Source organism: Nymphaea colorata, unplaced genomic scaffold (genome assembly GCF_008831285.2).
Source record: "Nymphaea colorata isolate Beijing-Zhang1983 unplaced genomic scaffold, ASM883128v2 scaffold0763, whole genome shotgun sequence".
Lineage (NCBI taxonomy): Eukaryota > Viridiplantae > Streptophyta > Magnoliopsida > Nymphaeales > Nymphaeaceae > Nymphaea > Nymphaea colorata.
In genome coordinates, this window is record NW_022205269.1 from 33,121 (window position 1) to 45,191 (window position 12,071).

Below are 12,071 nucleotides of genomic sequence, written 5' to 3' on the forward strand. Positions count from 1 at the left end.
TCCGGAAATATTCCCATGGACAGGTGGAGGCTACTCCGAAGACCTTAGGAATAAGCTAAAGCAGGAGAGGGGATTCATCTACTGGCCTTACTTTAGGATGCTCATTCAAAATTCGTTCCAAATCCTCTGCCAGCAACTTCTTAACATATAATAAAAGATCTTTTCACTTTCGCTGAAGATTCATAATACTACGTGAAGGCATTCCAGTCCTTCCATCAAAAATTCTTGACTCTCTTTCATCAATAATTCATGAAGGAGATGGAAGTGGTCTTCCCGTAGGGGCGAGGATTCAATCCATAATCACTAGACTCTATCCTTTCTCAGCGGGAGTACACCCAGCAGACATCTAATTTTGCAGCAAGTATTGTTCATAATAAAGGAAGTCCATTCGTTAGTTTTTTTAGCTTATTTCCTTGCTGAACAGCCTAAAGGCATATTTTTCACTAAACAACTTCGAACCGTTGAGGTTCAAGCAATACTCAGTCCTGCTGATGACCTTTTTCTACCTGAAACTCAACTACACCCTCTACCGATACATCATCTCTCCCACCCAGTTCGACAAGGCCATGGAGGCCAGGACAAAGGACGCAAAACTCAAAAATAAGGAAAACATACTGCCTCCCTTTTCGAAAACTTAGTGAAACCGAGGGAGGAGAATAAGCCTCGAACATAGAAAAAATATTTTAAGAATCTGTAAGGAGATCATCCGCAAATGAGGAGCATCGAACAACTCAAAATGATCCGAACGCAAACGGATATGCTTCTTTCTACTCCTCCCAGAGCGCAGCATCAATCCAGGAGTATTTATTATATTATTTGCAGGGTAAAGATGTCGGCTGATGTGGACCGTTATGAGGGTAGCTGGAGAAGCATGAACCAGCCAACTACGACGAGAGTCTTGGGATTAAGTTCCAGCGAATCTGGTAGAGTTTGATCCGTCCCCAAGAGACCACCCACAACTCCCTCGACGCCCTCCTCTGCGCCATCTACCGCAGACTGTCGACCTGTACTTCACCGTCTCCGCCTGCCTCTATACCGAAACCGGTGCCTGCTGATGACTATTTTTAACCAAGGACGGATTATAAGCAGATAATATCAAGAGGCGAATCTTGGCGCGTGGTGGCGAGGCTGTACCTGTTGAAGTAATCGGTCGAGTATGGACTGGTGAAGCGGTGGTTGGTCTGCCTGGGGATGTATTGGGTGACGTTCTTCCAGTTTTCGAATGAACTTTCGTATTTGTAGTCTTTTTGGCTATTGTATTCTCGGAGGAGGCTGCTGGTGTTGTATGTCATGTTTTTCCTTTGGTTCCAATGCCTCTGGGTGCTGGGCGTGGCTCTTCTCGGCAACTTTGGTAGTTCTCGTAAGCCGCTACTGATGGATTATTTTCTTTGTTGAGCTGGAGGGAAGGATTGGTGCTTTCCGCTTGGTTGCATTCCGATGTGATGCTTCTGGTGGTGGGCATAAAGTCGTGGAAAGTAGGCTCTTTCAGTATCTTTGGCATGGAGAGGTTCTAAAGCTGCAGGTTTGGGATGAAGATGCTGCTGGAGGAGTTGGATATGGGACTTTCGCTCTATTTGGAGGATTGATTGCTGGACCTGCGAGTTTTTGACTCCTGTTTCTGCTCCAGATACTTGATGACTGCTTCTTTTCGGTGATTGTATGGGTCAATTCTGCAATCTTTTTGTTGAGGTGGGTTTCCTTCCTCTGCATCTGCTTCACTGTGTTGGTGTAGTGTTCAAGTTAGTCTTCAGTTTGGCGTTCTCCGCCTCCAAGGCTTATAATTTCAGGCTCATCTCGTCGCATTTGCTCTCCAATTCCTCCCTGTATTGCTGGGTGATTGCATTTGCTCGAATTATCGAGGTGGGAGGATTGTTAGGATTAAGCGGCCTGCAGGATGTGGTGGAGTGTTGCTGCAAGGACTCTATGTACTGCAATTCGATTTTGTCTTTCTATTCCTATGAAAGTTGGCAATTGTCCATTTTCGCATGACTGTAGATGTATTTTTGTGGGAAAGCATTGGCTTAACAGACTAATTATATTAACTTATCATCAAATCCATAAATAATTTGCATTTCTACTTATATATATAGTGCCGAAGATACGGGATAAGATTTGCGAGCATAGCATAAAAAACAGTAACAGTTTATATCTTATTAAGCTACGATCTTACTGAGTTTATAATTCTTTGAGATTATTTTTTAGGATGTTTAAAGCGAAGGCCTTCATCAGAGACAAGAAGATGGCAGAGGATCTCTAGTGCACCATTTGCTACGATATCTCTGCGGACGTTGTGAGATGTCAAGGCCCCTGCCACAAAACCTTCTGCCTTAAATGCGTATCCCGCGCAAGGTACAAATAGGGACCGTGTCCCAACCGATGCTCATAAGTTTTCGAAATATAAGCTCTCCCAGGCGTGCATTTCACCTTCGATTGCCCCTTCAAAGATAGAGGATGCGACCATGTCTCGTAAAGTGAAACCGAATTCGAAGCGCATTATAAGATATGTGCGTTCATGAGCGAGGAATGCAAAGAAGAACTAAAACATATAGCCAATTATGAATGCCCTTTGGGACATCGGTTGACGTTTTTAACCGAGGAGGTGATATAGAAGGTCTACGGAGCCAATAATTACTACTTCATCTTCATGAACGAGCAATGCTCACGCTGCTTTTAGGTCACTCTCTGCCGATCCATCTGCATGGAGTGCACAACCCCTGATAAGAAGGCCTGTTTTTGCACGAGATGCAGAGAATTACCTTGCACCAAGACCACATGTCCTATTGGCCATAACTGCAAGTAAGAACGTAGTTTTCCTATACTCTTACCTGCGATTTCTGCGGTCTATCGGGGCTAATCTTCGGAAGCGTTGCCTACGAGGACATCCAATGCAATTTCGACATCTGCCACAGGTGTTACTAGAAATTGAAGGAGACTCATCCCCTGATTCCGCTCGAGAACCAACTTGAGGAATAAGTGATAAGTTAGTATCCTTTTTGATGGGAAATCTGAATGATTTGCATGTAAGGGTTATTAGTTACTAAGAAGAGGGTATAATAATATCTTACATGCAGGAAATAAGGAAATATATCAAGAACACCCCAGAACTTGAAAGATATCAATGCAATGTTTGCTTCTAAGTGGACCATAAGATCGTTCGCTTGATGTGCCCGTGCAAGAAGTATATCTGCCTTGCATGCATCAGATCCATCAATTATTGCAATATCTGCAACCAGTCAATACAAGTAGAGGCAGTTAACCCATCAAATTTGAGTTTTACTGTCTATCCAATTCGAAAAATTGCATGCTGACCTTCCAAACTAAAAGGAACTGCTAAATCACTGCGTATCTGAGTGCCAGTATATGGAGGAGAGTTTAAGGAAGGAACTAAAACAATCTCAGCTGTTCCAATGCCACAAGGGACATACACTTATCGTTGATAACTCTTTTACCACGTGTTCTGGATGCCTAGCAGGGGAGATGTGTAAATCCCGGTGCCGAACCTGCATGAAGGATAAAAAAACAAATTATGTGGAAGTAGGGTGCTATTGCATCCTTTGCCGACCCATCCCATGCACGACCAAGAAATGTCCTCACGGGCATGACTAGTGAAACTGATGAGTAGGTCAGCCACTTGCGATTTGTGCGGAATATCAGTGCGTAGATACCAACCGCCATATTACAATGACCAGCATTGCGACTTCGATATCTGCAGCATTTGCTATAGCAGCCTTCCTGAAGAAAATAGCCTAATCCCTATTCCCTATCCTGAGATTTAGTGATTTAAAATGATCCTTTGTAAAAAATTTGATGACTACTTAATGGAAAGCAATAATAAGTATAGATAGTATGATGACTAGTATCAGTTCATTCCCTGGTGGTAGAATCAGGAGGTTAGCTGCACTCCGATATATCTTTGAGCAAGGAATGAGGAGGAGATCTCCTACAGGTAAGGTCTTCTCCAACGTTTCTATGGTGGTCTTGTGCCTTTCCGCATGAGGAAGTCCCAGCATTCCACCTTCTGGATCGGATTGTGGCCTATATAGCTACAAAAATACTTAAATCGAGGCCCTTCTCTTTGATGCCTTCAATGCTCTGCAAATCTCTAGGGAGGATAGCGATAGAGTTATGGGATAAGTTGAGCATGTTCAAGCTGTGCAGTCCTGAGACAGTTGGAGGGATGTTTTCGATGTGGTTGTGCTAAAGGGAGAGAACTTTGATGTGGTTCCGCTAGCTAAACTTGGGCAGCGATTTGAGCTGGTTGTAGCTGAGGTGGACGTAGCGCAGCTTGAGGAAGTTGGCTATTTAGGCAGTTCCAGCTTGTTGTTGGCGAGGTTGATGCGCTTGAGGGAGGGGAGGAGGTTGCTGGTGAAAATAGCGATGAAATTGCCCGATAAGTCCAGCTACTCAAGACAGATTAGGTCCATATTGCAAAAGGCGGTGAGTTTGTTTTGACTGATATTCAAAGTCTTCAAGTTCTATATCCGTAGTTCAGGAATTTTGGCAAGGCTATTGTGCTCCAGCTTCAATACCTACAGTCTTTCCATCTTGGCGATCGATTCATGAACGGATTAATGCTATTATTGTTGAGATAGAGCTATTCTAAGGTAGGCAGGGAGGCAAGAGATGGTAGGTATCGCAGTCCGTTGTGGGAGAGCGCCAAGACCCTTAAGCTGCTTCCTTCTGAGGGCAGCTATGGCAGTTATCCGAGCACATTATAGTTTAGATTAGCTCTGATAGGTGGTGGAGGCGGACAAACGAAGGCAAGGAGGTGAGCTGGTTATTGGAGAGGTCCAGTCTTTCGAGAGTGGTGAGGGTGCTGAGCGAGGTGGCAAGGTTTGGAGCTATTATGGCTAAGATTGAGATGAATGAGATTGGCCAATCCCGTGAAGGTATCTGGGAGGAGGGAGATCTGGTTGCTGGAAAGGTTGAGGCGCTACAGGCTGGGCAAACTCCGATGTTGCATGCACGTCCTTTATGAGTTGTTCTGCAGCTAGAGGGTGACGAGTTCGTTGAGGGCTTTATGCCTGAGGGGATGCTGGTGAGGAGGTTGTTCTTCATGGAGAGGTCGGTGAGGTAGAAGAGCTAGGAGACGCAGGTGTCGAACTTGTCAAGCTTTTGTTGCCCACCTTAAGTATCTTCAATTTGTGCAGCTTTGCAGTTCCTAGGGAGGGATTTAATCTAGTTCCACGCAAGTGAAAGCTACTTTAGGTTCCACAGCCCGACCACTGCCAAAGGTACTTCCTTCAAGCTGTTTTAGTTCACAAAGAGCTTCTCTAATTCTATAGCTTGTCTATTCCTGCGAAATCCGCCACTTCATTCTTGCTTAGTTATAGATACCTGAGGTTTCTGAACTCTTGCGCGATGGTGGCTGCTGAGTTCAGCTTATTTCCGATCACCTCTATCTTCTTGATGGTGGCCTTTTGGGAGAGCGATCCTAGGAGGGAAAGGCGGGCGACGTGCTCGTTGGTCAGCTGGCGTAGTTGAGGCAAATCCGCTCCTTGTTCTTCTGGAAGACCTCCCGCAGCGTTTCCTCTATGCAAAACTCCCTCACCCGCTCATCCTCGATCTTGATGTGTCTTTCCGAATGCCTCGCCCACTTCGAAGATGAGGAAGCGTCGCCTAAAGACCAGCTATCCCTATCCGCTGGAAATGTCTGCTATTTCGTAAAGCCTACGATTTTTGACGCCGATCAGCCGAGTGCGATCCTTATCAGTGTGTCTGCGGAAGGGCTCTACTTTCAATTACTGGCTTTCGATGAAGACGCAGACCCCAAATTAGGGGATCGGCTGGGAAGGCGCTGCCACTCTCAGGCAGTTGCGGATAATCTCCTCGTTCTTGAAGGCAGCCGCGAGAAGAACCTTGACGTCCATGGCGTCGATCTGGCACTTGGCGCAGAGCCAGTAGTTGCAGCGGCGGCACTTGAGGTGGTGCCGGATGTAGTTGTTGTGGAAGTGGTGCTCCCCGCAGCCGCTGCAGATGAAAGGTCGGTAGAAGGACTAGAACTAGCGTTCGGATTGGCAGGGGTGGTTGTTCTTGCCGGCTGGAAGCGGCAGAGGGGGAGAGGAGCGGTCGTAGTAGGCGAAGCGGGGATCGAGGGACTTCCAAATGCTGCAGAGCTAGGTGAGGGGACCGAAGAAGGAGCGGCGCAGTTCGTAGAGGTAGTGGTTGTAGGTATTGGAGTACTCGATGAACTTGTTGTTGGTGCTGGTGACTGAGAGCTGCACTTCGCATAGGATGTCCTTATACTTGATGTTGATGAGGATGTCGTTGGTGCCTCGTCGCAGTCGGTTGATCACGCGCACCATCCTCACGCTTTCTCCCTCCACATCCGCACCAACTAGTGGTACAGCCTGAGCACCTCCTTTTCCCCCGAGGCGCACCTGCATCGAAGAAGGTCCATGACTTGGAAGGTGACGAGGTTTAGGTTGGATGACCATTCGTTCGCCTTCACCGATCTGCTCTTGCCGAACTTTAGGGCCACTGTGAGCAAGCCGTGGATGAGGCGGTTCAAGTAGGCGATTATGTAGGCGTGCAGGTTGTGCACCAGGCCTGCGGAGTAGCGAGCAGCGATGCATTACAGCGTTCCAATTCTGGTCTTCCGGGCTTGCTAATTCCCTAAGCAATAGTTCACCCTGGAGGCAATATTATTATGCGTTAATTCTGCCATTTCCTGGCGAATGCTGCGATGTTCTTCCGCCATCAGCTGGTCGAGGCACTCCTTGATCTAATCCGGCACTTCAGCCACGTACTTTCCATCCTATAGTTTCAGCGTCTCGATATAGTGGGCGAAGTAGTTGGGAGTGGTAAACTTGCGCTAGAGCTCTTCGCACCACTTGGTGAGCAGCCTCAGCACCTGTGGATTATCGATCCTTATGTTGCGGGAACTGATCTCTTCCTCCTAAATGGCCTTGTGCTTTCGGGGACTTTCCTGCCGATTTTATAGCTGGTGTACTGCTGCACCTTGGTCCGATACTTGTCGACTTCCTCCAGCTTCATCTTCTATAGCTATTTCTGCAGCTCTATCTCTTCTCTCGACTGGGCCCGCTTTCTTATCTCGTTGCTTTCCGCCCTTTCACGCTCCCTCTCCTCCTCCACCTCCTGCATCCACCTCAATTCCATCACATTCTCGAAAAGTCTCCCCATTTTGTCTTCGAATTTCTCATAGACGGTCCTTCCTCCGATCCTATGGTCCAGTTTCCTCAAAGATCATTGACCATGCGCATGATAAGGTCGCTATAATCCGCAGATCCCTGAACCTGAAGACAACTGGGGAAGTGTATACGTAATCGTTGGAGAGTTGGTCGTGTTGTCGATTTCCCGAATGGCGCCATTGACGGTGCGATTGACGTCCTGGGAGAGCGTCATGGGGTATTTGCTGAGCATGTACTCGAGGACTTTCTGGGTGTGGGAGTTGATGGCTGCGAAGTGGTCGCCGGAGAGGGGGTACCTGGCGGCTAGTCTGGCCAGGTTGCGCAGGATTTGCTCTGAGCAGAAGGCCTTGGCGTTCTCGAGGGAGAGCTGGTCGGTGGAGTAGTAGTGGAAACCGCGAGACCAGACCGCCCGGCAGAGCCCAGTTACGAAATGCTCCAGAGATTATAATCTCAATTAATTGCCTCTCTCCACCGGCAGGCAGATCTATACTTCTCTGTCTCGTGGCTCCATTTCTCCTGCTGCGTTTGCGCGTGATGGCGCTGCAAAAGCGGAAACATCCTTGGCGTGGGTTACGAATTCTCTGAAAAGTTAGAGCATCTTTCATTTAATGCCCATTTTTAGAATTTTCGGTGCACTAGTCTGAAAGATGGGTGCTTTTCTCCTCGACGGTTCTGTTTTTTTGGAGAAATGGGGGTCCTTAGCTGAGAGAATTTTGGTCTTTAATGAGACATTCCAATTTTTAAATAAAATTATTTGGAATGCGCCAGAGATAACTCTAGTTCATCATCGTTTGGCTATAGAGGAAAGATTAAGATAGAAATGGACGTAAAAGGTTTCAATTGGCAAAGGGTTTATATTTTTTGGATCATTTTTGAAAATTTGGGTTTTTTAAAATAGTAGGATAAGCTGAAGAAGAAAATAGTAATGTTTTTTGATTACGATTGATATAAAATGATATATATGACTGCTTGTATAATTATCATTGGGAATTCCTTTGTTCGATATATTTTTATTTTTTTTTTGCCAAAAGCAGAGATAAGTTATCTGATAAGTCTATTCTGTTCGTGACTTCATACTTACCTATTTTCTTCAAGCCTGATCTGGTTGTTGCCTGCAAATAACTCTCCAGGGAATGGGTTAGTTCGCAATTTGGGACACCCTTTTCGTTTGTTAAATATGTCTTTCCTATTGAATCGATGGTGATTGCTATTTTCGTATTATTACTTTATTTCCTAACTTCCTTGACTTATAATCAAATTGACTTTCAGTTTGCTTATGTATTTTCCCGCTAACCAAGGAAACTCATCCTCAACTTCACCGAGTAGGCCGACAAGAACAACAACACCCCTCTTTACTTGCTCTACAACTACTTCCCCACCGACCAGTAGGACCTCTAAGTGGTATCCCGCCATCCATATAGCTGATCGACCACCCCGAAATAGTCCTCCTTTGCGACAACTGCGAGCGAAAACTCACCCACGCAGCCTCAGTCCTGATGGTGGGAGCGGAGAGGAAGGACTTTGCTTCACTTGCTTCGTGCAGATGAATACGAAGGGCGCATAATACACATATTTCGTTAGACCGAACATGAACGTGAGCGTTACCGAGGACGGTGGAACATTATCGGAGAACTGCTGTTGGTGAATGGCTTGCAGAGGTAGGAGACGAAGAAACATAGGTACGGCTACGGGCACTGGGGGAAAATCAAGAACTATCTGGACTACCATGGGCATAACTTCACTTCCAAGCAAATCGAAGAGCACTACAACACCTTTTCATGACCGAAGACCTCAACCGTACCGATTTCCTCACATAGGCCTTTACTGACTACTTCAAGGAAATCGATAGACTCAATCCCTATACCCACGAACCTACCGCCGTAGAACCTCAGCCGGAAGACATCAAGCTGCCATAGGTGACGTTTCAGGCCTACGACTCCAAGAGAGACGAGTTCTAGCTGACCTATAACCCCAAGCCGAAAACTTGGTCTGCGATTTAGAGTTTTTGCCTACGGATTCGCCGAAGAGAGGGAATTGAAGTTCCTGATGATTGAGGAGTACGACTACCACGTCCAGGAGAGGAAGAAGAGGAAAAGTTCGTCACAGAGCATCAATTCTTCACGGAGGAGCACCATAAGAAACTGCTCAGCGAGGGAATGCCAAAAATGAAGCCAGGAGACGACTCATGGGATACAGCAGATTCATGAGCGGACAGGAAGAAGATCGGTTGGCAGGATACATGGGAATGCAGACCACCCTTTCAGCTGCTGTCAGGGAGCTTTCCAAGCGGCGCAAAGGCAGCAGAAACCCATCGTTCGAGGAGAAGTATCGTCAGCTTTTGGACAAGAAGTAAAGCCGAAGCTTGGAGAATGGTCGATGCCCCGTCGATTTCAAGGTGGTAGCCAGCAGAGAAACAGAGCCTTTCGTGAGGAAATACCCACCTTTCGACAAAAGCCATATCTTTGATAAGATCAGACGGCTTGACTTCTTGGGGAAAGATGTGAAACTTACCATCCTAAAGCACGGAAGAGAGAGATGATCGCTGTATGCACTTGCTATTAGGTTAATGATATCATGGAATAAATAGATGATGATCTGATCATTCCATCATTGGTTCCAGTTTCTATCGTCGCGAACAAAGTGGCCGAACATGTTGAAGGCGGATTCTGGCTGGTCGGTGGGGACGAGGTGGCCTGCGCGGTTGACCAGCACGAACCACAGGTTTCCGTAGGTCTTTGCCCATCCCCTGATCTGGTTGTTGATGCGCCACACATCCTTCCTGGCGCGTTTCCAATTGGAAATGTAGTTCCAGTTGACTGAGTTGAGGTAGTTGAGGACGCCAGCTGTGTTGATGACGTAGTCGTCCTGCCCATTATAGACCAAAACCTTTATGTTTCTCAGCATAACCACCATATCTGAAGCATATGAGGTGGAGATGTCTTTGTGGAAGCTTCATAGATCTGCTATTGAGGAAAGATAGTCGACTTCTGAAGGAACGCCAAAAGCACGTTTGTTTTACTGGAGGAAGGTGGAAATGATCGATCTCCTTTCCATCATACTGTCTAAAGTTGTAGTTGTTCATTCCACCAAGATAAGTCTATTTTACTTTGCCGTCATTGGTGAAAAAGTCGAAATATGCAGTTGCCTATGTGTTGGATAGTTACTTCGTGAGGTTTCCCTTGTAGAGGTTCAGCATGCCCTGGTCTGCATCCACGTGCTGACCTCTCTGAACTTGTTGCTGATGATGCCTGCGGAGTAGAGGAGGGAGTCGTAGTAGTTGAATTGGTTGATTGGATCTACCCAACCGTCACCGATAGCCACGCCCTTCAGATTCACCTTAGTAGCGGCCTTGAAGGTTTCGTTAAGCAGGATTTCCCTTGCAAATGCGGGAATGTAGTGGCCTGCGAATGATTCTCCAGTGATATAGAGTGGACTGGCAGCCAGTTTCGGCCATTCCCTATAGAAATTGTAGAGGAAGTTTACCAAGTGGAGTGCGCCTTCGTTGGAGGAGCTCACCTGCTGCGTTCCCGTGCGGTTTCCCGAGTACGAGAAGCCCACGTTCAGAGGCTGGTCGATGAACAGCATGTGGCCCATAGACTCCAAGAATACTGGAAAGAGTTGCTGAGCCATTGACGATGCGGATGGTCCGTTCTACGTGAAGGCGCCGAAGAGAGAGCTGCTGCCGGGTCCGCCGTTGAGCCAGATGATGAGGGGACGTTGGGCGTGGAGTCGTTGAGGTTGCTGCCCATGGCTCCGAAGAGTTGATAGTGCATGCCACTGGTGCCCTTGGGACGATACCAATCAATCTCCTGGTAGCCTGAGAAGGTTTGGAAGTGGAGGTCGTCGGTGATGTTGAGGCTTTTGCGCCAAAACTCAGTGGTGTTGAAGGTGGCCAGACAGCTCTGGAGCACAAGCAGACACACGAGGATTCGGATATCTATCATTATTGATTATTTATCGTAAAGTCATCAGGCATCAAAGACCAAATGCATAGATAATCAACCAAACTCCTCAATTAGGTGGGTTAGTTTAATCAAAGTCAATGGAATTATAATTTTGTCTTGGTTAAGGAATACAAATAGACTAATCCATGGGAGCATTATTTATGGTAAAATTTACGGATGATGATATGTAGGTTATATTAACAGTTTTTCCAGCAAAGAACTGAAATAATGGCTTTAAGACGATTTTATCAAATATTAATAAACTTTTGAATCACGATCAAACATATTTTTGCTTTAAATGAACAAATCTCTAGGAAATGCTATTTTTTCCAATGTATAATAAGTCAGACCTTGCCTTATGTAGCTATTTATTTATTTTCCTTCCAAAGCCGCTTCTATCCATAAGATCATAGTGAAAAAGCATGCAAATCAAAACAAAGCATCAAAAGTATCTTTGCGTTCTTTTTATCAAATATTTTTATACAAAAATCTTTATCTTTTTGCTGAAGTGTGAGTACTATATCTTTATTTGTTTATTTTTGCAATGAAAGATTAAATTTTAAGGACCTGAAGGAGCTTCTTGCAACAGCCAGCCAAATGAGAAAACCCAGGAAAAATACGTAAAACTATCCAACGAGGCAAGCGTAGCCGACTACGAGAAAAATTACTTGAGATTTCGAGAGGAAGTCGACCCCAGAGATAAGATCATCATCCACCCATTTTCATTCACCATAAAAAACGTCTCAAGCACCATGTACTCCGGATAAAAATTCATTGAATCAAATGAATGCAAACAGATACAAAGATAGCTCTTCCAGTACCTCTCATGCATGTGCGAGAATGTAGTGTCGATTAGCTTCAAATTACTCAATGAGGGAAAATTAACAGATAGTGAGGCCAAGGATTTCGCATCGAAGAATATTCTCAGCAATGTGGTAGCCATCCTGACTGAAATAATCGGATTCGTAAAGATCAT

The 12,071-nt window shown here is 45.8% G+C and overlaps 1 protein-coding gene across 1 annotated transcript; it reads right to left on the reverse strand.

The window, feature by feature from the left end:
- Positions 1 to 9,758: 9,758 nt before the first annotated feature.
- Positions 9,759 to 10,745, reverse strand: LOC116245600 (uncharacterized). Its single transcript, XM_031617066.2, has 2 exons — positions 10,374 to 10,745; positions 9,759 to 10,016 (listed from the first exon to the last, which is right to left on the reverse strand). The coding sequence occupies exons 1-2, from the start codon at positions 10,743 to 10,745 to the stop codon at positions 9,759 to 9,761; spliced, it is 630 nt and encodes a 209-aa protein (XP_031472926.2).
- Positions 10,746 to 12,071: the final 1,326 nt, after the last annotated feature.

What these genes read in the sequence shown, in the direction of transcription:
- LOC116245600 (XM_031617066.2), bottom strand. Translation starts at nt 10,745, where the DNA reads ATGGGCCACATGCTGTTCATCGACCAGCCTCTGAACGTGGGCTTCTCG. An exon ending in TCAGCAACAAGTTCAGAGAG is followed by an intron (nt 10,017 to 10,373) that starts GTCAGCACGTGG and finishes TATAATGGGCAG; the next exon opens with GACGACTACGTCATCAACAC.